Below are 25,857 nucleotides of genomic sequence, written 5' to 3'. Positions count from 1 at the left end.
GGTGACCCACGGCGAGATAAAAGACTTGTTCTGCGACCCCACCCCCCCCGCCCTTTATCGCTTAACACCTACAGTGTGATTCTATTTAACTGTTATTTCATATTTGTGTTTTCCTTTTCTCCTTATTTCCTCTTCTGTGTGTGTAGACGCGCGCACCCCTTACCTGTTTTTCACTCCTGTAAACAAGTGCCAGTTTTAATCACCGCTTTTCAGGCAAGGGAGACTATCCTCAAATTTCTCCACCAGACAGAAAGCATTCATTCTTTTGTCTCACGTCCTCTTTTGTGATGAACCTAGGTTCCATCCAATACCCTTCAGATCATCTGAAACGATTATTTTCCTAAACTGAACTCTTCCTCTCCTAAAGCTTGCAAAAATTTCTAGTGGCATTCAGCTTCCTCTTACCACAGGAATGATACATATTTTTCCTTTTAGTCTTACGTCCTTCATTAATATATCACCTGATTTGATTAACATGACTTCGGGGAACATTGAATTTTTTGGCTAGATTTTACTTCGTTTTTATTGCTGATAGTATTTATAAACATGTTTTATACTTTATGGTCAGCTCTACAAAAGACTAACTTAGAGCATTTGTTAATGTTGGAGCCCATTTTGTAGAATGCATTGTACATTTTTTAGAATTTGTTCACAGCTATACATATATTATACATGTATACCTACTCACAGCATAAAGTATTTCACAGCATATTTGAAAGAGTCAGTGTTCTAGAGAAGTTACAGCATTTTGATTATGATACACGAAAAGAAACCCAAGTGATTTAGCTTAATTCCTTAATTTCACAAACCAGAAAACTAAAATCCAAGATAAATTGGGTGACTTGGTCTAGGTCACAAACCAAAGTTATCCATAATTCAGTATGTAATGTCTGGTCCAAAACCCCAGAGATATTCTATTCTTATAATCAATGGACTGTTTCGGAATGCTAGTTAAAATATCCTTTTGTGTGAATTTTAACCTACCTTTCATCAACGGCATGATATTCTTCCTCATACATAAAGTGTTGTCTTTTCATTGTCCATTTCAAAATTTTCCTTGTTAATATTAAAGTTTTAAGAAAAACAGCTAAGAGTAACCACATTTATTATCTCAGTTTACATCATGCCATTTGGTCCTTTGAGGCTGCAACAAGTAAAAAACAAACATAAAACCCTTAAATTAAAATGAAAAGACTTTGCCCTGACAGTGTTATAGAATTATTAGCCACAAACTTTTTCTTGAAAATTTTTCTTTAATTTCATGTTTCCTGTTATATGATTTATATTTAAATTTACATTTTTTTATCCAGATACTATGTCCAAATTTTATGACCTCTTGTCTGTTACCCTGGAGAAATCTGTACTTAATCTAAAAAAGAAATCCCTCAAACTGAAATATTGTCAGTTAGCTAACTATATATTTCTTAGGCCCATGTCATGTACCATTGCTTATTTTAATAAAGATTGTTTAGACTGAGAAAATAGTATTTAATAAGGGATGACATAAAGTATAAACACTGAATTATTTTTCATAATGTAACAGATTGACAATTTAGAACTCCTTTACTCCTTTAACTATGTTATTGAAGTCAAACACCTTCCTACCTTTGCTGTTCATTTATGATGGTGTAAAATTTTAACATTAGGATCTACGTACAGAACAATGCAGAATTATATAAAAATATTTGAACAATGAAAAATAGAATAAAGTGGAACTATTATTTAGCTATAGGGTCTTGCTCTATCACCCTGGAGTGCGGTGACATGATTACTTCCTGCCTCAGCAATCCTCCCTATGTTAACCAGGCTGGTCTTGAACTCTTGGCAGCAAGTGATCCTCCTGCCTTGGCCTCCCAAAGTGCAGGAATTACAGGCATGAGCTATCCTAGTCCTGAAATTACTATCTTCTTCCTTAAAAAAAACCAAAAAACCAAAAACCCTTTTTTCTTCATATTTACATTTTAATTTTATATGCTGCAATAGAATGTTTGTATTATCCAAAGTCATGTGTTGAAATCCTAAACCCCAATATGATACATTAGGAAGCGGGCCTTTGGGAGGTAATTCGGTCATAAGGGTAATGCCCTCATGAACACGATTAGTGTCCTTTTAAAAAGACACATAAGAGTTTGCTTTCTTCTCTGCTCTTGCTATGTGAGGATGTAGCAAGAAGATCACCATCTGCAAACCAGGAAGTGGGCCCTAACCGGATACCGTATCTGCTCACACGTTGATCTTGCACTTCCTAGTCTCCAGACTGAAAAAGAAATGTTTGTTGTCTATGACACTCAGTCTATGGTAATTTGTTGTAGCAGCCCAAAGTGACTAAGACAGACTCTTACAAATTGAGGTTTATTTTAAAAACTCTTCTCTTGCAATGAGTTCAACACTTTTATTTCATTTCCTTACAGTGATTTTAGAAGAGATTACAAAGGTATTAATATACTTAAAGAATCAGACTCTTGCAAACAGTGACATTATTAAAAAGGGCTTATTTTCATTAACATGTCATTGACAGGAAAGAGATGATTGGTGAGTTTTCTTCATAACCAGGTTCACTGCGGACAGGAAGCGGCTGCCTTCCCTCCCACCACCGAAATCCTGAAATCACAAGCTCCAGCCTCCGTCAATGACGACAGGGTTACCAGTAACATAAGCAGACTGCAGTGATAAACACAAGGGGACAGAGCAATTAACCAGGTTTGATACAGGCTGGATTTTCAAATTTTCCTCTGACGAGGCTAACTATACAATTTACTCTTGTCCTAACAGGAAACGTCGCTTAGACACTTAATTCAGGGAAATCCAAGTTAAAGTTGGGTTGATTCAGAACTGCTGAGTTCTGTGATCTGGAACTAAATGGCTTCTGGCTGGTGCCCAGGCTTATGTCACTGTGAGGTATTTGGTCTCAGAATCCCAAAATTAAGGAATGGTGATATATAGCCATTTCCCAAATTAGGATGTAGGCTAAATGCACATTTTCATTTTAAAACTCAGAACTATTCAAAACTAGCTAAATTTTATGCCACTAATAAACTTTTGAACATGTGTGTCAGTCATAAAATGGTCATATTAATGACCAGTTTTTTAAAAAAAGACAGCATATATTTAGTTGGTCGATATAAGTAGATAATTCCAGGAGCTGAAGCATACTAAATGTGTTTTAAAAATTTACATGAATAATAATAACTATATCTATTAAGCTATACAAATATTCTATATTAGTTTCAGACATCCAAATCTTTATAAAACTAAAGGATTTAAAAAATAATTACTGGTTTATTCCCATAAATTATTCATTTTCTAAAAATTAAGGCTGAAGTGATCTTTTTGGTAGAACTTTAAAAATCTTTTAACTTAAAATGGATAATAAAGACTCAATCAGTTCTAAATTCATCTAAAGCCTGAAACAATGGAAGAGGAAGTAAGGACAATCATAATAAATAGAGAAATTTTAAGAGTTCAATATATAAAAGCTGGTAATATACAGTAGGTGAACTAGGGAGTTATTAGGCACTTTACCAAAGAAATGCCTCCAGCTCCCCCAAGTTCTTTTAAAAGGCAAGCTCTGTTATACATATAAACTCCTCTGGACACCTCTAAAAAGCCAAAGGTACTTTTGTAGCACATTTTAAGCCAGAACTCTTCCAAATATTTTGTGACCTAAGCTCTGGCTAACTAAGCTTATCAGCAGTAATTTAGCTTATCAGCAGTACCCAAATCAAATGAACTTTTCTGAAGATATGGATTCAGAGAAATCACAAAGGTTCATGTACTTCTCCATTAAACATTTGTCTATTAATTTCTCCAGCTATTAACAATTGTTGTCAATAGTCGTGAGAAGTTCTGAGAAGAAACTGTGCTGTCACGGAAACATTTCAACCCCTGTATCTGTCACATTCACCAACAACCTGGTGTGCACCAAGTTACTGGGAAGAGGAGCTATCAGTTATTCCCTCCTCACTCCCAGCCAGTCCCCTTTCCTTCCCCCTTCTCACACATTGCAGTTCCTTGTTTATATAGTATTCAAAGACATAAAACAGAGGAGGATGTTCCTGTGCTCTATACCTTATAAACATCGTTTTTGCGTTCATCTTAAGCCATTTAAAAGTATACAATAGCCATTAAGAAAAAAACTGTTAAACAGATGGAAAATGGAAGAGGTTAAATTGGAAATTTCCATACACGATGACGAACAAGTAATAATTAAAAATTTTTTTTTTTATTTATTTTGAGACAGAGTCTCGCTCTGTCACCCAGGCTGGAGTGCAATGGCACAATCTCAGCTCACTGCAACCTCCGCCTCCCAGGGTCAAGCGATTCTCTTGCTTCAGCCTCAGGAGTAGCTGGGATTACAGGCGCCCGCCACCACACCTGGTTATTTTGTATTTTTAGTAGAGATAGGGTTTCGCCATGTTGGCCAGACTGGTCTCAAACTCCTGACCTCAGGTGATCTGCCTGCCTTGACCTCCCAAAGTGCTGGGATTCAAAGCGTGAGCCACTGTGCCCAGCCACAGGTAAGAATTAATAGAGAAAAGACAGCCAGTGGGATTCTCCCAAACAAGTCACAAGTAAAACTAAAACACCACGCACCAATTCTGTGTCCACTGAACACAAATCTGCTTAATCCTCTCCTCATGTCACTTAAAGCTCTTATAATCCTAGAGATTTATTTGGTTGACTTACATTTAATTAGGGTTTCCCCGATTATAATTTTTGAAAGGAACTGTCTCTTAGAAAATTGAGCACTTTCGTTTGCTTCAAGATGTTATGGAAAAGCTGGATAAGAAAGAGTTAGTGGCTCAGATCAAAGTGGTCTTTCTTTGAGCAAATTAGATGAGAATTTATCCCTATCTTATAAATGTAGCATCTTAGCATATATATGCCATAAACTCTCTAAAATGATATTATTTTGATGAGCAAATTGTGGCCAAATGTGATCAAGGACAATGAAGTCCTTGGAAAGAATAGTGCTTACTTCATCAGAAGCCAAATACACACAGAGCATGGCTATTTCTTCCGCCGTTGCAAATCTTCCCGTCTTCTGTCTCTTCAGGAAATCATTCCGTGCCTGTGACCAGAGACCATACCAGACATCAGCGATGTGAGCAGCTGCACATGCTCACCTGCATCTTCTCCAAAGAGTCAAAGCAAGAGAATCCACTGGTTTGCTGCCTTGATGAATAATCAACTAGGGTTATGGTGAGTCTTTTGCCAAAGTTACTCAAATTATTTGTGTTATACTAAAACCCACAGATACTGTGACGGATCAGAAAGCTACCATTAAAGATGAGGGCATTATTTTTTTCATGTCTGAAGGTTATGGTAAAGTATACATAACATAACATTTACTATCTTAACCATTTCAGTGTACAGTTCACTGGCATTAAGTACATTCACACTGTTGTGCCATGATCACCATTGTCCATCTCCAGAACTCTTATTTTATTAATTTTTTTTCTTAGAAACAGACTCTTGCTTTGTTATCCAGTCTGGAGTGCAGTGCTGTGATCATGGCTCGCTGTTGTACCTCAAACTCCTGGGCTCAAGCACCCCAGCCTCAGCTTCCCAAGCAGAGCTCTTTTCATCTTAAAAAACAGAACCTCTTGCTCACTAAGCATTAACTACTCATTTCCCTCCTTCTAAGCCCCTGGTGACTACCATTTCACCTTCTGTCTCTGTGAATTTGTCTGCTATAGGTATGGAAGAGGGCATTTATTAACCAAAGGTTTAAATACATTTTAAATGCTAGATATACCTCTTCAGGATTTCCTCTGGCTTGTATTCTTTCTTGTAGAGATGGGGTATCAACCGTTCCTAAATCAAAGGGAGATATTCAGCTTGGTTACTCGCTTAAACTGAAAAAGAAATCAATAACTAAAAACTTCCTTTCCATATGATAAAACAATCAGTGAGATTCCTTTCCTTGACTTAAAATGGCAACTTCACACCTGCCTGCCTGAGGCCTCTTATTTAATAGACTTATAACTTCTTCAATAACATTTCTTTGATTTTAAAAACAGACTATGATTCTTTGTAGGGACTCTGGTGAATCACCCAGCATTCTCAAGGACATATATTTCAGTCACATTGCATTTATATAATGCTTTATGGATTTTAAATATTTTCATATGTATATTATCTCAGCTAATTCTCACAGTAACCCTTAGATGTAGATAAAATCATACAAGCACTATGCGAGCTTAAGGATCCAGTTTGACTCAATGATCTCAAAATCATTCTCTGCTGTCAAGTTCACTGTGGGATCTTTGGGGACAATCCCACGGCTGCCATGGTCCTTGGTAATTCACGTGGCGCTAAATTTTTCTCATCACCTTGCCTGTTTTCATTGTTTCAAATTCCTACTTTTAACCGCAGTTTCAAGTTTTTAATCAAAACTATAATTTAATATAATATAAAGTTATTTTACTTTAAAAAAGAAAAAGAACAGTAAAAATTTAAAATTCCACTTAGTTTTTGGTCTCCTAGAGCAAGTTCCCAGACTTTTTTATTAACTCATATAAACTGTACATTCTCTTTAGAGGCCTTTTTTTCAGACTAAACAGTACTCTGGCAAATGATGTGACCCTTCCAACAAATGGGTTTACAGTTATACGTCATCCTTAGATCACGTTCCTGAGAGCGCCATGGATTTGATCTTTGCTCAGAAAACATTTCTTAATTTTAGCATCATTTGCTGTTTTTTCTGGTGAAGCTCAAAATCGGAAAGCCTAGCTCCTTTTTGGAACCCCTATTTACGCTGTCTGTCTCTTGTCACATTTTACTGTGAGCAGGCAGTGCCTTCAAGACTCTGGGTAGAAATCGCCTTAGCTACATCACCCAGTTCATTAGTAACACCTTCTACCTTCCTTCACGCTACAGGCAGCAGTGTTGATATATTTTCTGAAACTGTATGACAAAGATCCCCTTTTATCTAATTTTCAGTAATGTTTTCCTCACGTCCCTCAGTAGCCTCCTTGAGGTCCACAGTTTTACGACCAGTGTGCGCCTCGAGCTTTCACTAAATCTCCTCGAAATCCTTACAGCTTTAACAGCTTTCTTCCTCTGAGGTGAGTGAACATCATGTCTTCATTTGACTGGTACTAATGGCTATTCAATAAAAACTGTAGAGCAAGCCCATGCCTTTAGAGGATTCCAGTGTCAGTGGGTTCAGCTGTGTCCATGGCACAGACATACTATGCCAGGGTCTACACAAGTCTGGCTGGAGATTTCTGACTATACAGCCATCAGCACCATGCCAGACACACTCAGTCCGCCTCAGGTTTTCTTCTGTCATTGGTTTACTGAGTCACAGCTAGTTCCTTGTTCCAAAGAGTTTGATAACATATTTTCCAACCTTCTGATAAGTCCAGTCGCTAACACAACCACATTTTCCAAATCATTTTACCATTCTTTCCACTGGGTAAATGGCACCAAGAATAGCTAGACTCAAGTATCATCAGGGTGTACCTCAAAACCCATTGAAATGATCTCTCATGTATTCTTCTTTGTCTTAGTGTTATCTGTGTTTACATTTCTGTACCAAGAAAAATAAAACAGAACATCTCAATCACTGAAATTTTGTAGCTTGGGAGATGTTTAGTTTTCCCTCTTTGAGTCTGTGGGTTTCAAATGAATATTCAATCAAAATCTCCTGTGAGATTTTCTAAACATTACAATTCTCTCTGTGAACTCCTTCCCTAAATTCTGGCATGCCCTTCAGGTGTGAAAGGTCCCAGGTTGTATTGAAATGTTTCCCTTTCACACCCCCTGCCTCATATCAATTGTACACAACTGAGGGAAACCTTGATCCTGGATATGCAATAGTTAATTTCTTTTTAAAGAACATTAATAATCCTTATTAGATACCCTATGTTCATTTTAGATTGGTAGAACCAGGTAAAAGTGGCTATCAATTTAATAAACACATCTACAGTTATTGAGAAAATGAGACACAGCCACATTTATTAAGATAAAGTTCTGCTTTTCTTCTTCCCTTGTATGAGGGATCAGCACACCTTTCTTGGTAAAGAGGCAGTAGCAAATATTTATGGCTTTGAGAGTCATTTTCTTTGTTGCAACTATTAAACTAAACTCTGCCATTATAGCATGAAAACAGCTATAGGCAATACATAGGCAAATTGGCTGTGGAAGTGTTTCAGTCAAACTTTGCTTACAAAACAGGTGGTGACCCAGATGTGGCCCGTAGGCTGTGGTTTGCTGGCCCTCTTTTTATAGCATAAAGGAAGGTTAATGCCCCCTTTTTATTTATAGGCCACCCCAGTGGTTCAAGTGATTTTAGTGGATCCTTGTGTTTTGGGAGGCTCCCCTCAGTTTTTCCTGCTGTCCTGTGAGCATGGCCTGTTTTCTTTTCTTTTCTTTTTTTTTTTTTTGACATCTCACTCTGTTGCCAGACTGGAGTGCAGTGGCACGAGTTCGGCTCACTGCAACCTCCGACTCCCTGGTTCAAGCAATTCTCCTGCTTCAGCCTCCCGAGTAGCTGGGACTACAGGCGAGTGCCACCACGTCCAGCCAATTCTAGTATTTTTAGTAGAGATGGGGTTTCATGTTGGCCAGAATGATCTCGATCTCTTGACCTAGTGATCCACCTGCCTCAGCCTCCCAAAGTGTTGGGATTGCAGGCGTGAGCCACCGCACCCGGCCAAGCATGGTCTATTTTCATCTTTCCCTTGATATCTTTACCCTGCAAAGGTCAACTCTGGTCTGCTTCCCAACAGCAAGTCTGGCCAACTATGTCTCTTAGCTACTTGATTCTGAATTGTAGCATTTAAGCCTTTTGCAACTGTGGCCCGTTCCCAATGACTTAGAATCTCCTTCTCAACTTACAACTGTACTGTTATCTTAATAAGCCCAGCCCCAACTCCCTTTTTTTGAACTTTTCCTCAGAGTACAGTGTAACATATAGTAAACAAACTTTTGTAGCTATCTTTCACGGTGGCAAACACAGTGTCAGAAACGCCAAGTTCCCAGCCCTGCAGTCCTTACTCACCTGGGCACACACAGTTGCACCTGATGCCCTGCTGGATGAAGTCGGCAGCCACAGACTTTGTGAGGCCGATCACGGCTGCCTTGGTTGTGCTGTACACACATCTGTTCACAACTCCTGAGGGTGGAGGAAAGGTTCAACAATTGAAAAAATAAAAAGTGTATTTTCCTTTAAAAGGTAACACAAATGAGTTTTCCCAGTAGCCATTTTCACACTTTCTCCCACATTCCTCCTTTTTAAAAAGATCGGTATCAGATTTTTTCCTTTAATAGAGTCAGTTTCTGGATCTAGGGAAATAATATCAGTATAGGGACAACTTAATTGAGACTTAATTGAAATGCTGAACTTATTTAACATTGGGACCAGTTTTAGTTTCTCATCACCAGTTGCTATAACTCTTAGGCAGATTCCAAAAGAAAATAAAGATTAAGAACAAAGCAAAAGGCCGGGCGCGGTGGCTCACGCCTGTAATCCCAGCACTTCAGGAGGCCGAGGCGGGTGGATCACGAGGTCAAGAGATCGAGACCATCCTGGTCAACATGGTGAAACCCCGTCTCTACTAAAAATACAAAAAATTAGTTGGGCATGGTGGCGCGTGCCTGTAATCCCAGCTACTCGGGAGGTTGAGGCAGGAGAATTGCCTGAACCCAGGAGGCGGAGGTTGCGGTGAGCCGAGATCACGCCATTGCACTCCAGCCTGGGTAACAAGAGCGAAACTCTGTCTCAAAAAAAAAAAAAAAAAAAAAAAAGAACAAAGCAAAATAATTAAACAGGAGGCCTAGGCACTTCTTTACACTCCTCTCTTGTGTATGCTTAATACGTGTATCCTTGCAAAGAGAAGAAATGTTATCTCAGCAGTAACTATTTCATTTTAAACTCACAGATCCCACTCTCCCAGATCATGACATAATCCACATTTTGTACTGCTGTCCTTGTCCTTCAACTTGACGTCTCGCTGATGGCTCAGATCAGCTGTCTATGTGAAGCATTCCACAAACTCACAGCAGTTATTTCCCTGTATTGTGACAGCGTTTTGTTCAAACCTCTGTCATATATCATCACACGGGGAAGATGATGTTTGCTGCCTTGCTCCTGGTTTTGGACTGTGAATTCTTTTGGGGGCAGAGCGCATACTGGTGCTCAATATACCATTTTAAATTAATTAAATGTTAAATGGTTCCTTCTCCCAGTCTGATACTCATTTCCAAATCTATTAGAAAGAATAAAAGGAAAGGCAAAAAAACAAAACCCACATTGTAATCTAATTTTAGCACTGGCTCACATCTAGCATAACTAGCTGTTATGCCAGTGGTAAAATTAGATTAATCGTTATGGAACTTAATACCAATTTTGAAAAAAAGCAGTTTTGAAATTATTTCAATAATTTGAAGTTATGATCTCTGCTATGACCCGTTCCCAACGCATCACTCTTAATGATGTGCATATACCAGCATCGCCGGCCTCAGAAGGAGACAGACTCACCTTTGATGCTGGAAGCCACAGAAGACATGTTGATGATATTGCCAGATTTCTGAGCAAGCATCTGCCAAAACAAAACAGATATTAAAAAAGAATCCATTTTGTGGGCTAAAGTCCTGCCTTTTAAAAAGATTGGCATTTTCTTAGCGTTTGCAGAACAAATTTAATTACTGTATTAGCTAGTCACATTAAGCACTCACTATTAAGGAGTCTTAACAGTGAACTCGAAACCTCATCAACTATTGCTGGGAAATGTTGGCAATGTGACCACACTCACTGGCATTTCCCAGGGGGATTACCACCTTCCCATGGCACAAGAATGTCAGCGAGACTACAAATGAATGCTGAGTTAAATGAAATGTGAATGTTAATTGTTACTGTGTGTTACTGATGTTGGGAAACTTACTCCATTCAACACATATTTTTTGAGTACCTACTGAGGCCAGGTATTTTGCTAGGTCCAGGAGATTCAATGATAAGCAACATAGTCACTGCCTACAGGAGGCAACCAGCCTGGTTAGAGTGGCTGACATAACTCACATCCAGCAAAGACCTCCACAGAGGTCAAGGGCAGCAAAGACCTCCACAGAGATCTAACAGTAGGGTAAGGGCAGGAAGGGAGCAATTCAGGCTGGGCAACACTCAGAGGGGACCTCCTGAGAAGGAAGGATATGAGATGACTTTGAACACTAGAGTATTAGTCAGAAAAAATAAAATAAAAGGATGTTTTGAGGAGTGGGTACACAGGCATAAAGTTTCCGTTAGGAACTGGGAGGAGGGGCTGGGTCTGGCTGGAATGCAGGGTGTGGAAGTAATGAGGCTACAGAGGTCAGCAAGGGCTGAATTTAGAACCTGAGTTTTACCCTGAAGGCAATACAGTGACTTCATGTCCTTGGTAGGGACATGGATGAACCTGGAAACCATCATTCTCAGCAAACTGACACAAGAACAGAAAATCAAACACTGCATGTTCTCACTCACAGGTGGGTGTTGAACAATGAGAACACATGGACACAGGGAGGGGAGCATCACACACTGGGGTCTGTTGGGGGAAAAAGGGGAGGGACAGTGGGGGGTGGGGAGTTGGGGAGAGATAGCATGGGGAGAAATGCCACATATAGGTGATGGGGAGGATGGCAGCAAATCACACTGCCACGTGTGCACCTATGCAACAATCTTGCATGTTCTTCACATGTACCCCAAAACCTAAAATGCAATAAAAAAAAGAAAAGCAGAGGAGGAGTGGCATGTTCAGACTTGGGATGACAAGGATTACTCTGGTGCCCAGAGACCACTGGAAGCTGATTCAGGGGGAGTGCTAGAAGCGGAGCTGCAGACACATCTATGAGTAGCTGAGGAGGAGAGGGCAGAGGCAGGATGGGCAGGACCTGGTAGATGGTTGCTGCAGGGAGGGTGGGCCTCACCAATTTAGGGCAGCGTTTCTTAAGAACGCGTTCTTCAGAACTCCCCCACTAAAATGTGAAATTATTAAGATGAGGGTCTTTGGCTGTTTTGTCCTCCTAGACAGTGTACACAGTAGGCAGTCAATAAATGTTGATGAATCAGAATCTCCTGAAGTGCTAGTTTAAAACACAGATTGCTGGGCCCAGTCCCAGACCTAAATAAATATAATAAAGAAAACTTTTGAATTTAAAAATGTTTCCAAACTTTCCTAATTATTACATGTATGTGGAAATCTCAGTGGCAGTGTGAAGGGTCTAGGGAAAAACATGACTTCTGTTGGGATGAATTTCTTTAGTAGCTTTTAGAAAAAGAGGTGTAGGAAAGGGGAAAGTGAATGATTGAATGGATCTGGGACTGGTGTGGCCAAGATGATCTGATTTCTTAGGATATTCTGATTTTGCTTTGAGAATTAGCTACTAATTGCCCCTAAAAGCAGAATCTAAAATAATCCCAAGGCACTGTGCTGAATGGACTAATGGATACAGGGAGAGGCTGACTGTAACCCAACCAAGTTAAGGAAGACAGCAGGTGAAAAAACAACGTTTAACTCAGTTGTGTGTCTTACATAATAAAGAGGACCATAATGAACTGGGGTTCTCATAAAAAGGATCAGGAATGTTGGTCAAGTGTAATGGTGTTGAAAAGTGAGCCTTAAAATTGTTCTTTCTTATCCAGTTTAGCAAATAGCATACCCCATGTAAAATACATACAGAATACATATACCTCAATTTAATACATAAAGATGGGTTATTAAGTAGGTTCAATCTCTAGTCTTCTAGAGAAATGCCATATTATCTCAGGCAAAACCTTAGAATAAAGCCATCTAAGAGACAGTGCTGCCCCTAACACTTACACTATCCATTCAGCCAAGTTCAACCAAGGCCCTCTGCTGCTTCTAGAGCCCATAGTCTGTGCCTGTCCTATGCTGCCTTCCTAGTCCAGGTCAGAAGCTGTCCTCATGGTGTCAGGCTCTCCCTGGCTCCTCAGACAATCGCCCTCTCTGGCAGGCATGACTGTAAAGTGAAGTGCCTGGTACATAGTACTGCTCTCTAGGATCGATCTCCTCGAGCTGTATCTAGTTAGTCTTACTCTGACCCAGCCCTTCTGTCTCCATTCGCCAGAGCTTAGCCCCTAACCCTGGTGGAACTGACCACTTACGTCTCCAGTGGTCCAGCTTGACTAACAACCTTGATTCATTTATTCATTTGACAAATGTTTGCTGAGCACCTGTATATGCTACAGACTCTTGTCAGATACAGCAAGGGGCGGGGGGAAAGCAAGCAAACCAACCAACCCAAATAACAAAGATATCCCCAAATCTTTGCCCTAATGGGTCTTCTCTTCTGGTGGAGCCTGGATTCTGCATTTACCTTGTCTTAAAGTATTGTCAACTTGTCCTCTGCCTTTTGATTGATCTTCCAGTCTTGGAATGCTTTCCTGTGTCTCTATCCATGAACAAAAATTTCCTATGAGTGTTCCTAAGTTCTGATCAGCTGACCTTCCAGATCCGCCTAGACTCCAAATCCCAGCTTCCCCTGGCAAGTTCTGACCTGGGATATGTGCATCATAGTTAATGATACAGAGGCTCCTAGATAATTATGGCTGGAAGTGATTGTATAATCTATTATCCTCATTTTTTAGCTAAAGGAAATATGTACTGGGAGGGTACAAGTGCCATCTCTATGACACATGGCTAATTAGGGGCAGGGCTCAGACTGTACCTAAGGACTTTTGATGATAGAGTCCCAGACCAGGATTCAGTTTTGTCAGGGTCACTTTAAACAAGTGGCACTGGAACCGTCTAATACCATATCCCTGCCATGAACAATTCTTGAGATTTTTTTTTTTAAACAAATCTGTGATTTTGCCTCATACGGATCATTGTTAAGATGTTGTAAATCACTAGTTTGCAAGTTAATGTTTGTATATTTTAAAAATTAACAGAAGTTTACATTTCAGCACCACTGCACCCCATACCTACTTACTTTACTAAAATTTGCAAAGCACTTTAGAGCCTGGTTTTGCAAATGAGTCTCATGCATGTGCAACAGTCTTACTCACTACGACCTAAGCTTTCCTCTTATACCGTAGACTCTGCTCCACCCCTATAACCTATGCAAAGGATCCGCCTTCAAAAATACATTCGTGTTCCAAATAATATAGATTCTCATAAACTCCAAAGAGGCTAAAAAAGCAACTTACATTTTAAAAAACAATTTGTTACAAAAATTTGCTAGTTCAACATTCTGTGGACCCACCCAAAGATCCCTTCTAGGCACTAAACAGGTAGATTTTTAAAATTTCCTTCATTACTAAGTTTACTAATTTCTCTAATTTTCCTGTTAATGTTCATCTGGACCCTTCCTGACATTGGGTTGAATATTCAGAGCAGAGTATCAGCCCTGCTGTGCCATTAACAAAGCTCTCCTGCCCTGATGTGGACAGAACATCGAATCCAGTTGGGATGGAAGGGAAAAGTGGTTCTTCTGCATTTCACTAAGTTCAGTTTACAACCTTGAGTTGAGCTGGCTCTGTACTCAGTCAACCCCTTTCATTGTCTCAGCCTGCACTGTCTGCTACTATTGGTTTATAAGCTCATTTGAAGTCAGGGATGTATGGTACTCATGTTTATATTCCCCTGGCACACCTTATATAGTGATTTATACCAAGAGGTACTTAATGCTTGTTTATAAAATAAAACTTAAAACACTGATGCATTGTGCGAAGGCTTGAGAATTCAAGGGAAGCAGGCCCAGGAGGAACGCTCTCTTGAGCACACACTGTCCCTCACCTGCCCATTACCACTGTGGTTCAGATCAAAACAAGAGCGAAGGGAGAAGCTTCAGGGTAGAGAAAAGCAATGGGGTATGTCCATCTCGACAGTGTGAGCCTAGACGGAAATTCATGAAGGGGCTCAACTTCTAGGCTTCAAATCTTGGTTCTAACCACATGCTAGTTGTGTGACCTTGTTCATTTTCTGAACAATGGATGAGAAAACAGTACCTACCTCTTAGGATCATTCTAGTCCTGTGCTCCTCCCTGCTGGTACCTCTGTCTGGAATCCTCTCCCATGACACCTGAATGATCAGCTCTCTCACTTCTGTTGGACTGCTGTGACAATTTCACCTTTGCAGTGGAGTCCAGAGGGGCCTCACTGATATCCCACCTTCTTTCTCTTCATTATACTTAACAACCACGCCACATATTCTATGTCTATTTGATTACTAATTGTCCCATCACACCCTCAATAATGGCACCTGCCTTATAGAAGGCACTTTGTTTAGTTCACTCATGTGTCTTCTGTGCCTAGAATGGAGCCTGGCTTGTGGAAAGTGCTTGATAAATATTCCTTGAGTAGATGAACTGGAAGGTTAAATAGGTTAATTTATGTGAAATGCCTTGATATAAATGTTCCATGCATGTTAATCATTACGTTAGTTGTTATCACTCTTCGGCACATGTGAGGGTCCTTTCTGTGTGCCCAGTATGGAGACCTGACGTGGTGCTTAGCCTGGTGGTGGTGGTGGTGGTCTTACTTTAGGAAGGAATGCCTTGATCATCAGGTACATGCTGCGCACATTGAGATTCATCGAGAAGTCCCAGTCTTTCTCCTCACAATCCAGGACAGTTCCATGATGGACAAAACTAGAAGCGTGATTAAACAACGGGGAAATCATCGCCATTAAAATTTTTCTGTTCCATTTGCTGATTATTTCTGTTGTCACCTCATGACTTAGACCACTGTCTCTTTCCTTATCAAGATTTTAAACAATTCAAACTTATTATTGCTTAGTATATCATATTAATAAGAATCCCAACAACTTAAGCTAGAAATGTCATCTGAAAACAAGACCCTTCTTGTTTTCCAAACAAGAATATGGTCACTGAACATAAGAAGCTTTATACTAATTGTGTTGGAAACATCAATGCCATTTAAAAACAAACGACAAATAAAGAACAGGGCTGGGCACGGTAGCACACACCTGCAGTCTCGGTTACCTTGAAGGCTGAGGCGGGAGGATTACCTGAGCCCAGGAGTTCTAGGGTGCAGTGAGCTATGATCATTCCACTGCACTCCAGCCTGGGGGACAGAGGCAAACCGTGTCTCAAAAAAAAAGAGAGAAAACATCTGCCCTGTTTGCCTAGTTGATTCCTATGATTCTATTTCAAGAGCAACAGTGCCCTCAGGTGGCACCAATTTAGAATTCTCCAGGGAAATCAAAATTGCAGGAAAACAAGCGTCTCAACATGTCAGCAGCAAAGTGATACTGCTATGTCCTAACGTGAACATACCGAGAGATGTTCGCCTGTTGTATGAGCGACATTAAGGCAAAACAAAACAAACCCTTAAAGTAGCCTTCACTCTTTTTCAAGTTATGCTTTCTGAGGGAAGCTTCCTAAACACTGAGAGCTTTATTGATTTGGTCCTCTGGACCCAAATTATGTAATTAATTAGAAAATATTGTTGGCTGTGACTTCCATGTACCACGCTTCTGCCAGTTCAATCAGAATGTCGATTTCATGACAGCAGGAACCACATGGTGTATTTCAACATCCCCTACATGGCTGAAAATTTAATAGATGCTCAAAAACTAACTTTGCTAACTATTGGTTTCATGTTTCTGAGTATATTCTTATATGAGGATGGACAGACTATTTATAAAATAGATCATCAGAAATTATTGCTTTAATTTAACTTCCATACATTGTGACACAAAATACAGCTTTGTATCAGTACCAGCTGTCTTGAGTAGACTTCATTTGCCCCAAATCATGTCAAACTCTAAGGCTGTCTTACCTGCTGAATCTTATGTATCATGAAAATGCTGTGTAAAATCTACCCATATTTCCCAAGGAATATGTCATGGTTCACAACAAGTGATTTTGCCATATTTTCAAAATTATTTGAATGAAAGTCATAGAAAAGTTTCTGTAAGGAAAGTGAAATTAAAAAGTTATGAATTACCCAGCAACATTAAAGAGAACATCAAGTCTCTCAATTTCATTGGCAAACTGATCAATTTGTTTCTTCTTTGTGACATCAAGGACACGAGTTTGAATACCTGAAAAATAAAACAAAAGGCACTATTCCTAAAAGTGTTAAGCCTTGAAGGTTTAGCTCTTTTGAAGTGTGAAGTGTGAAGACTGCATTATCTATCCAGTTAGGCTTCATAGATTGCTGACCTTCTTACTAGGGTCTTAAGAATCTTCAGAATCTCATTAGTAAACATAAAGTCCCATCTTGACTCCTCCAGTAACCCATGCATCCCCCTTCCTTCCTCTCTGTACATTTTCCATATTGAATAATAAGGGTCCTTTCTGAGTAATGGCTTTATAGTGAAGTGAGACTGATGAACATTAGCTGTTTCTCAGTAAGCCAGCAGTATTAACTAAAAGTGGGTTCACTTGAGCCCATCCTTCCCCTGCCAGAGACTGGGTTGACGGTTCCTATACAGTAATGCTGAATTTTGTCTGAGTGAGGGGTGAAGAGCAGGGATTGTGCAATAAAAGACTGTTTCTATTTGTGAGCTTCCCCTTTATGTCATTTCCATTATTTATTTTCTGTTAGTCAAAGGTATCCAGTCAAATACATGTATTTCTGGAGTAAAATGCAAGGAGAAGCAATGAGGGGGTCAGAAGAATGGATGACACACTTGAAGGCTAGACATGAGAGATTTGGCATGGCAGGAACCTGAGAGATACACACCGTACTAGTTACTAAGAAACTCTAAACAGTGTCTAACAAAAGCAGCAGTCATCATTATAAATATATACAATATTTATCATGTGCATAATATATATAATTTATAACATAATGTATTATGCACATGTATATTATATATGTATATGTATGTGCATAATATATAATTATAATATATATTATAATATATAGTTTACATATTATAATACATATTTGCATATAATATATAAACATATTATCTATATTATCATTTATAATACATATCACATACATTAGAAATATATGCATCATATATTAATACATAATTATGTATTATATATATAATACACATAATATACTATTGTTTATAATATATACTATAAATAATATGTATATGGTTTATTTTATTTTGGGGGAATATAGAAAGAAAAGATTAATAAAGAAAGGGAAGACTGGAAGCCAGGTGCAGTGGCTCATGCCTGTAATCCCAGCACTTTGGGAGGCTGAGGCGGGCAGATCACCTGAGATTGGGAGTTTGAGACCAGCCTGACCAACATGGAGAAGCCCCATCTCTACTAAAAATACCAAAATTAGCCAGGTGTGGAGGTGCATGCCTGTAATCCCAACAATTCGGGAGGCTGAGGCAGAAGAATCGCTTGAACCCAGGAGGCAGAGGTTGCGGTGAGCCGAGACCGCACCACTGCACTCCAGCCTAGGCTACAAGAGTGAACCTCCATCTCAAAAAAAAGAAAGGGAAGACTGAACTTTTATTTCAAAAATACTTCCTTATCTTTGTGCTTTCCCAGTGCAGCCTCTTTACTTTGACTTGTTGGAATTATAATTCAACATAGTCCAATTCAATTAACTAATTCAAAAAACTAATTTCTGTTTAATTATGTAACCTGTTCTATTTTGCTGGAGGGGTTAACTTTCAAATAGGTTCTCTGTTCTGATTCTTTGGGCAAACTATAATTAAAATCATTTGATGTTGGAGTTTGGTTCAGTGGGTGAAGAAGTGGTGGTGCACACCTAATAATCTGAGTATCTCTTAGGGTTTCTCATGATGACGTGTGATTTTAGGGCTGAGCTGTGTCCAGTATGGTAGCTACCAGCCACATGTGGCTATCGAGCTCTTGAAAAACAGCTAGTCTGAAATGAAATGTGCTCCAAGTGTAGAATACACATGGATTTTAAAGATTTAGTATGAAAATATTGAGATGTTGCTCAAAGGGTACAGTCTTGCAGTTATAAGACTTGATATGCAGCACAGTGACTATAGTTAATAAGAATGCATACTTGAAGTTTGCTGAGAGAGTAGATCCGAGGTAGTCTTAGCACACACACAGGTAACTAAATGAGGTAATGGATATGTTAATTAGCTTGACTGTGATAATCATTTCACAGTCATATATATTTCACAACATACATGAAAATATCATGTTGAACATATGCAATTTTTATTTCTCAATTATACCTCAAAGAAGAGAAAATTAGTGATTGAAGTTTGTAAGAAACTTCTAATCATTTAAATAAAATATTTAGTAAGAAAAAAGTAAAATATTCCATTAATTTTTTTAACTTGAGTACATGTTGGGATAATATTTTAGATATACTGGATTAAATAAAATATATTATTAAATTAATTTTCACTTGTTTCTTTTTAATGTGGAGACTAGAAACTTTAAAATTACACATGCGGCTCACATCGTATTACTATTGGACAGGGCTATCCTGGAGGAGGAGGGCACAGAAGTGAAAAGTTATCAAAACTAATAACTAGTAAATTTGGACATGTAAGTTTGTAATTAGGAACGGAATCCCTCAACGTGTTGGACAAATAAATAATTTTAAGTATTTGTCTTCAAATTTTTTTATGCATGTAAGTACACAGATTTTTGTCTATGGGTTCACAGAATATAGGTTTCATCTCAGGGAGTGAGAATCTAAGAAGCAGCGCAGCGGAGCTGAACAGCTAAGGAATTTTCTTTGAACATGTGAGTGCCATTGCTTTATGATACCTCGCGGACACTGAACCCCAAGTCCAAGCTGCTGAGTTGCTTACCCGGGTACTTTTCCAGTTCCTGAAGTTTGGACTCATTAATGTCTGTGGCTATGACTTTGGCACCTTCTCTTGCAAAAGCCTAGTAGACACAAAGTACAAATAACCCTTTGTTTACCTGAATACACTGTGCTGACGAATAGAACAGCATGTGGTCTTTTTCTCCTTTATCTTATTTTCATTGTTGTTTTCCCTATAAGACAGCTGGAATTTCAAACTATCTAGTCTTACCCCCTCTCCATTGTTATTACTTTTATCATTAATTAGAACAATGTGACATACATTGTCATTGTGTTTGTCATCTCAGTCGCTTTAAGTAATGTCAAACAAAATAACATTTTAAAAAGTGACAGCTGTTTTAATACTCTCAAAATACTGCTCTTCTGTAATGAGACTGTATACCATTTCTGAGTTTGAGTTTCTAAACTCCAAATAATAAGAGAAAAATGGATTATTTCAACATTTTTTCCTATTAAGAGTATGTTACTGCTTTCACAAATGTCAAACCATATCCTACCATTATACGTAAGGTGCAGTGTTAACTCAAGTGGTGTATACAGTGTAACAGAAATTGATATAAACCAAAAGACAAAGGTAACCTGTCTTATAACTCTATAGTTATATAGCTAAATTGACATAATTTCAGAAAGCTATGTAACCCTGTTGGCCCTCTGTAGCAAATTTATCATGAAGCAGAGAAAGTGAAGTAGAGAAATTTCTCAGAGTCAAAATTTATAAGTGATGTCATGTAATAAACATGAGGTATTCATGCCTTCATCTGCCTGGGGTTAGGAATAGTGACCTATTTATTTATTTTTATAACTTAAGACAACAGAAGCACGAAAGTAAAAAACAAAAAAAGCAGAGCAGAAGTAAACAGCTATGGCAACAGTCCACATAATTAAATACGTCAAGAATTAGTAAGCAAACAACAAAGATAGCAACTTACTAAGGCAGCTGCTCGGCCAATCCCCTGAGCGGCGGCCGTCAGGATGATGACCTTCCCATCAAGGCGACCCATGACGGAACCTGTGTTTTAACCTAAAGATATGTGTGTTTAATGGGTTATACTGTAGAACATGGTCTTGTGCAGGCAATAACATCTAGAATGAATAGTTCATTATGCTCCCTTAAGAATAATTTAGTGAGCTCCTTCAGGAACTTAAAGACAGTACCTCTGTGCAAGTAGTTGCAACATCTGAATTCTCCCAGAACGCTTATTTTAATACCTAGCGTTGTATATCAAACACATTTAGCACAACGCACTGAAGTGGTGACTGATGAGAGACAGTGGACTTTTTTGTTTTGTTTTGAGACAGAGTTTTGCTCTTTGCACCCAGGCCCCAGGCTGGAGTATAATGGTGCGATCTCGGCTCACTGCAACCTCTGCCTCCCGGGTTCAAGCAAATCTCCTGCCTCGGCCTCCTGAGTAGCTGGGATTACAGGTGGCAGCCACCACGCCCAGCCAATTTCTGTATTTTTAGTAGAGATGGGGTTTCACCATGTTGGCCAGACTCGAACTCCTGACCTCAGGCAATCCACCCACCTGGGCCTTCCACAGTGCTGGGATTATAGGCATGAGCCACCGCACCCCGCCCAGACACTGGAATTTAGCCTACCTCACCCTTCAGTACCTGGAGAGGACAGCCTCTGGTGTTGAGAGTACTCACTACCACCATCATTCTCCCCGCCACCCCTGCACACAGTGCTATGGAATTGTTTGCGTCCTTACTACTCAGGGCTGCTGCTTGATTTCTCTTCCATAAACTTTTGTTGAGGTTTGCACTATCAGTTGCTTACGGTCTTTCCTTTTCTCTTGAAAAAATTTCATAGTTGGTCTCAGATATTCATTGAACAAAAAGGATGGGAAGATCAATTCACATCTAATACTCCCATTTTGCAGATGAGGAAACTGCTGAAACATGCCCAACGTCACAGAGCCAGAACTAAACTTAGACTTCCTGACTCTTGCTATGGGAACAGTCCAGCCCACAATGCTGCCGATTCTTTTTTAAAGTTTAAGCATACAGTATGAATGCATTAACAGGCGTAATCAGTAATTTCTAAAAGATTGAGAAAAACTGACACAAGGACAATGTGATGTGCCTGAGATATTTCACCAGTGCTTGGATTGTAGATCACAAGGTGAGAGGAATGGTTAGTGGTGAGGCTGGGGGTGAAGAGTCTTCAGGGACACAGGCTCCTTCTCTTGCTGGGCTCTGTCATTAATGTGTGCCTCTGACCTCATACAAACTCACAGAGTGGCTGCTTTGTCCGAGGCCTCATAGCCACATGTCAGGCAAAAAGAAAGGGAGGAGCAAAAGCCAAGAGGCTTTCAGAGAGGCCTCACCTTTCTATCTATGAAGGAAACCTTCTCGGAAATTCCCACCTGCAGTTCATTGGCCAGATCTATGCTACTTGGCCACTCTTAGCTGCAATGAGGTTGGGAAGTTGAGTATGCCCCTTTAAGGATAATTTAGTGAGCTCCTTCAGGAATTTTGAGGAGACTTTTGTTTCCGGCTTTGATAAAGTGGAAAACAGGGAAAAGTGAGTTGGATGGTGTTGATGAACCAGCTTACAGTACATGCACAAGGAGCCTACACGATCACTCTGCTCCATTACCTGCCTGAATCTTTACAGGTTGCTAGCCCAGCCTAGAGGGCTTACATTATCTAGTCCTTTCTCTTTGAACCTATCTCAGTTTTCTCTTTAGCCAAACTTTTTTTTTTTAATACCCAATATCCTCTTCCATTTCAAACCCCCACACTTGGTCCAAGTTCCACATGGTGACAGTCAAGTTACTCCTACAGGCAACAGCCACTGAAGGATTTATGGAAAGGGTGTAGCATAATCAGATTCATATTTTGGAAGGATCACTGTGGAGAACATGCCCGGGCAGGAGCAGGGGGTGCATTAGGAGGTGGCTAGGGTTATCTAGAGGGGCACGGGTGAAATAGCAGGGCTGGAGAAAATAGCAGGGATGGAGAGATTGGTGGATTGGAGAAGTGTTTCAGAGATAAGAGATAGGTAGGGCCTGATCACCAATGGGGCTAATTGCAAAGAATTGTGGCTTGCCCAGTGTTTCACAGCTATGAATTGAAACCTAGGCCTTCTTGTTGCAGGTCTAAGGGAAGATCTCATGGCACTGTCTCGTGGTACTCACAGCCCTGCAGGCCTCTCTAAATCCCCACTGTGGCACCAGGAGCCTGTGCCTCACACACTGAGGCACTCACCCCAGGAGGTAATGGACAATGAGGCGCAGCTGCTGCTGCATCTCTGCGCTTGTTCTGGGGCCTCCTTCTTGGGACTGTAACAAGCCAATGCCTGAGCATGCATGGTCACTAAGGCAGCCCCATTTCTGGGAGACACAGAGCTCCTCCCCAACGGATGACTGGCTGAAGAAGCTCCTTACTACCTGGCTGAAGCTCTCTTAGACTGCACAGCTATCTGGGATGCTTCCACTCGACCTGTCTTCCTGCTCGTCCTCCCTCACAGGTGGACTTGCATCGAGGTCTGATGGCTCTCACAGCCTCACCTAGTTCTCGCCTCATTCTCTCTCACACCAGCATCTCCCCTAATAAAATCCACACACATTTAATTCTATCTTGGAGTAGGCTTCCTGGAGGGACAGACTAACACAATCATGTAAGAACTGGCTGCAGGGATCACCTTACAACCCACTGACTTCCTCTGAGTTTGTTCACATTCTTTAGGCGATGGGAAAGCTGGGCTTTAACAGTGCCTGACCGATTTTGATACACTGAATTTTTGCTTTATCTTTTTCTTACACAAAAGATAAACTTTTGCTTTCAACATGGAATGATATACTTTAGAAGGATATACTTTATCTTTTCCCTCCTTGGATCCTAAGCATGGTGTACAAAAAGCTATTTTACGACACTGTCATTAGTGATATTTGGTGTATGGCCCTGTAAAGCCTCCAAAGGTTTTGCTAGAAATCTCTGACACCCAAAGAAGCACTTCCAGAACAATTGTTGAAGCACAGAGCAGCCTTTCTACACACTTTGAAAAACCTCCTCTTAGCTGGCCTTCCTGTCTTTCTGGGACCAGATTTTAGGGTCAAAGCCTTAACATTTGATAAACCATAATTTCAAACTAAAACAGATTTCTTTGAGAAAATGAGTGCAAACATGGCCTGAAATGGTAAAACAAGGCAACTCTCAATATATCCAATGTGAAAACCATACACGTTGGCTTTCTTAGTCCAAAAGTTGGAATCAAAATGTTGATTTTTGATTAGTGGAGACATAAACAGAGCATATTCAGGAACTCATTGTTTTCATGAGCCAGGAAGAAAAGTGTTCACTTAGGATACCGTAAGAATCCTCTTTTCTTTGGCTACTTTATTAGACATACATACGACAGTTTCAAGCTCATTAAAAACCCTTCTTTACACTGATCTAACTGCTCAGGTTAATTTTGAAATAGGCAACGTACAGAACAGAACATCTAACAAACCTCTCCTCTTTCTAAAGTTTCATTTCGAAAGCATTAGGAAATCTTACTTTAAGCAGCAAGCTGACGGCGTTCTCCGGAACCCGGTGGGAGCAACAAACTTGAGACCTCTGTACGGAAGCAAGTCAAGCGCTTAATAATGCATGCTGGGATTTGTAGTTACCCTTTCAGAGTTTAGCGGCGCCATCCGAGCACTTTATGAATGTTCGTGCTGCCATCTAGTGGAGTTCAGGTAGAACTATGAATTCCAAGCGGAAGATGCAAAGTGGAAAAGCACCTTACAGCTTACTTTGGATGTGCTGTGCTAGGGTAGGTAAGATTGGATGAGTTGGAAACTGCGTGTCGAAGATAGCAGAGCAACAAAATAGAGGGAACCCACGTCACTGAAAATTCTGGAGCCTTTCTGACACTTGACCTGGAATGTTTTAGGGGAGAGAAATAAAAATTCCTTTGTGTTTAAAATACAGTTGTGATTTTTATTTTTTCATGCTCAGTCCATCCTAATACTACTGCACAGTTAGTGACAGAATGTCAGGAGCCTGACTACACTGGGGTTGTGGGTGGGGAGAATGTGAAACTTGGATGACAGGGTGAGGCTTAAAAGGGAACATGTCGAGTAACAGCAAAAAGTCCCAGTTTGGGGCCAAAGATTTAAAGAAGCAGAAGATTCTTCTCTGAAGACATGAGGAATAAGTTGTGTGATAATGGTGTGTGTTTTGTGTGCCTGAATGGACATTGTAAATGTTAAATTCTAGGCTCCGACAATCACTGTCAACAGAAGATCAAGCTGCAAATATATATGTTTTAAAACTTAAATTATAAGGCTAGTTAAATATTTCTAATGACTAGTTTTAATGTTCATGGGTACATTTTACCTAAGTGACCATTTACATTGTATAGAAAGAGATTCATCTTGAGCACAGATTGGATATTAGGAATTAGTTTGGGGAAGAGGTTTTTTGTGGATTCTTTCCTACTGCAGAAGAAAAACCATTTGCCTTCTGGGGAATTGAGCTAAATTCTAATCTAGTCTTTAAGACTAGATTACTAAAAACAAAAACATGAAGGAAATTAAAATCCCTTATTATTAAATTGATTTGTAAAAACATTGTTACTGGAAATTGATTGGACTCAAGGCCTTCTTCCAGAAAATAAGGACTTGAATGTCAGGCTTATATTACGTTCTGAACCTTAATGCTGTGTATTTGTACTTATTAAAAATTGTTTTAATGAAAAGTACATTAACAGTATGAACTTCTAGTCCAGTTGGAAGTTCTTCCATTTGAAAAATGTGATATTTGAATGGAACTGTTTGAATCTTTTTATTTTCTAGCCCCCCCTCCCCCACACTGGATAGAATTTAAGCTAGAATTTTCCCTTTGGATAGAAGACAAAAAATGAACATGTTATTTGTAAATTGATATTTAGTAACTAGTGATAAACTTGAAATACTAGAATACATTATAAGCCTCAATCTTAGGTAGTTTTATGACAATGAATCTTTTAGCCATCTTTTGAACCTGTATTCACATTGGTTTTCAAGATATTTTAAGCTATATTTTTTCCTCTTTTCAGAGCTGCTTCTTATTCTGGGGCTACTTTTTTTTTTTTTTTTTTTTTTTTGAGACGGAGTCTCGCTCTTGTTACCCAGGCTGGAGTGCAATGGCGCGATCTCGGCTCATCGCAACCTCC

At 39.6% G+C, this 25,857-nt stretch overlaps 2 protein-coding genes and 1 long non-coding RNA gene across 4 annotated transcripts in view; 1 reads left to right on the top strand and 2 right to left on the bottom strand.

Moving 5' to 3' along the window:
• The window catches only part of SLC9B2 (solute carrier family 9 member B2), a 51,583-nt gene extending 49,304 nt beyond the window's left edge, over positions 1-2,279 (bottom strand). The window contains exon 1 of one of the 2 annotated variants that reach the window (XM_064384050.1): positions 985-2,279. The gene's annotated coding sequence lies outside the window, so the exon portion shown is untranslated. Of the gene's footprint in view, positions 1-163; positions 427-984 lie in introns of those variants that run through there. The other variant, XM_012436521.2, reaches the window with a different exon arrangement.
• Positions 115-24,614, top strand: LOC105706283 (uncharacterized). Its single transcript, XR_001104800.3, has 3 exons — positions 115-2,700; positions 5,057-5,202; positions 22,812-24,614. It is a non-coding gene; the product is annotated as an uncharacterized LOC105706283 (long non-coding RNA).
• Positions 2,379-24,292, bottom strand: BDH2 (3-hydroxybutyrate dehydrogenase 2). Its single transcript, XM_012436527.3, has 10 exons — positions 24,216-24,292; positions 20,639-20,730; positions 19,693-19,771; positions 16,917-17,013; positions 15,487-15,595; positions 10,490-10,550; positions 9,011-9,124; positions 5,759-5,817; positions 4,979-5,071; positions 2,379-2,661 (listed from the first exon to the last, which is right to left on the bottom strand). Exons 2-10 carry the CDS (start codon positions 20,708-20,710, stop codon positions 2,608-2,610), a joined length of 738 nt encoding a protein of 245 aa, XP_012291950.1. The 5' UTR covers positions 20,711-20,730; positions 24,216-24,292; the 3' UTR covers positions 2,379-2,607.
• Positions 24,615-25,857: the final 1,243 nt, after the last annotated feature.

The sequence above is a fragment of the Aotus nancymaae genome, unplaced genomic scaffold (genome assembly GCF_030222135.1).
Source record: "Aotus nancymaae isolate 86718 unplaced genomic scaffold, 86718_ANA_hifiasm-v0.15.2.pri h1tg000033l, whole genome shotgun sequence".
Lineage (NCBI taxonomy): Eukaryota > Metazoa > Chordata > Mammalia > Primates > Aotidae > Aotus > Aotus nancymaae.
Note: the sequence above shows the minus strand (reverse complement) of the source record. Positions and strands in the feature narration are given on the sequence as shown.

Bases quoted from the DNA above. Each gene is read 5' to 3' on its own strand.
- BDH2 (XM_012436527.3), bottom strand. From the start codon at position 20,710: ATGGGTCGCCTTGATGGGAAGGTCATCATCCTGACGGCCGCCGCTCAG. The intron at 17,014-19,692 runs GTAAGCAACTCA...TTTATTTTTCAG, and splicing joins GGAACTGGAAAAGTACCCGG to GTATTCAAACTCGTGTCCTT. The intron at 5,072-5,758 runs GTATATCTAGCA...CTCTGGTCACAG, and splicing joins CCAGAGGAAATCCTGAAGAG to GCACGGAATGATTTCCTGAA.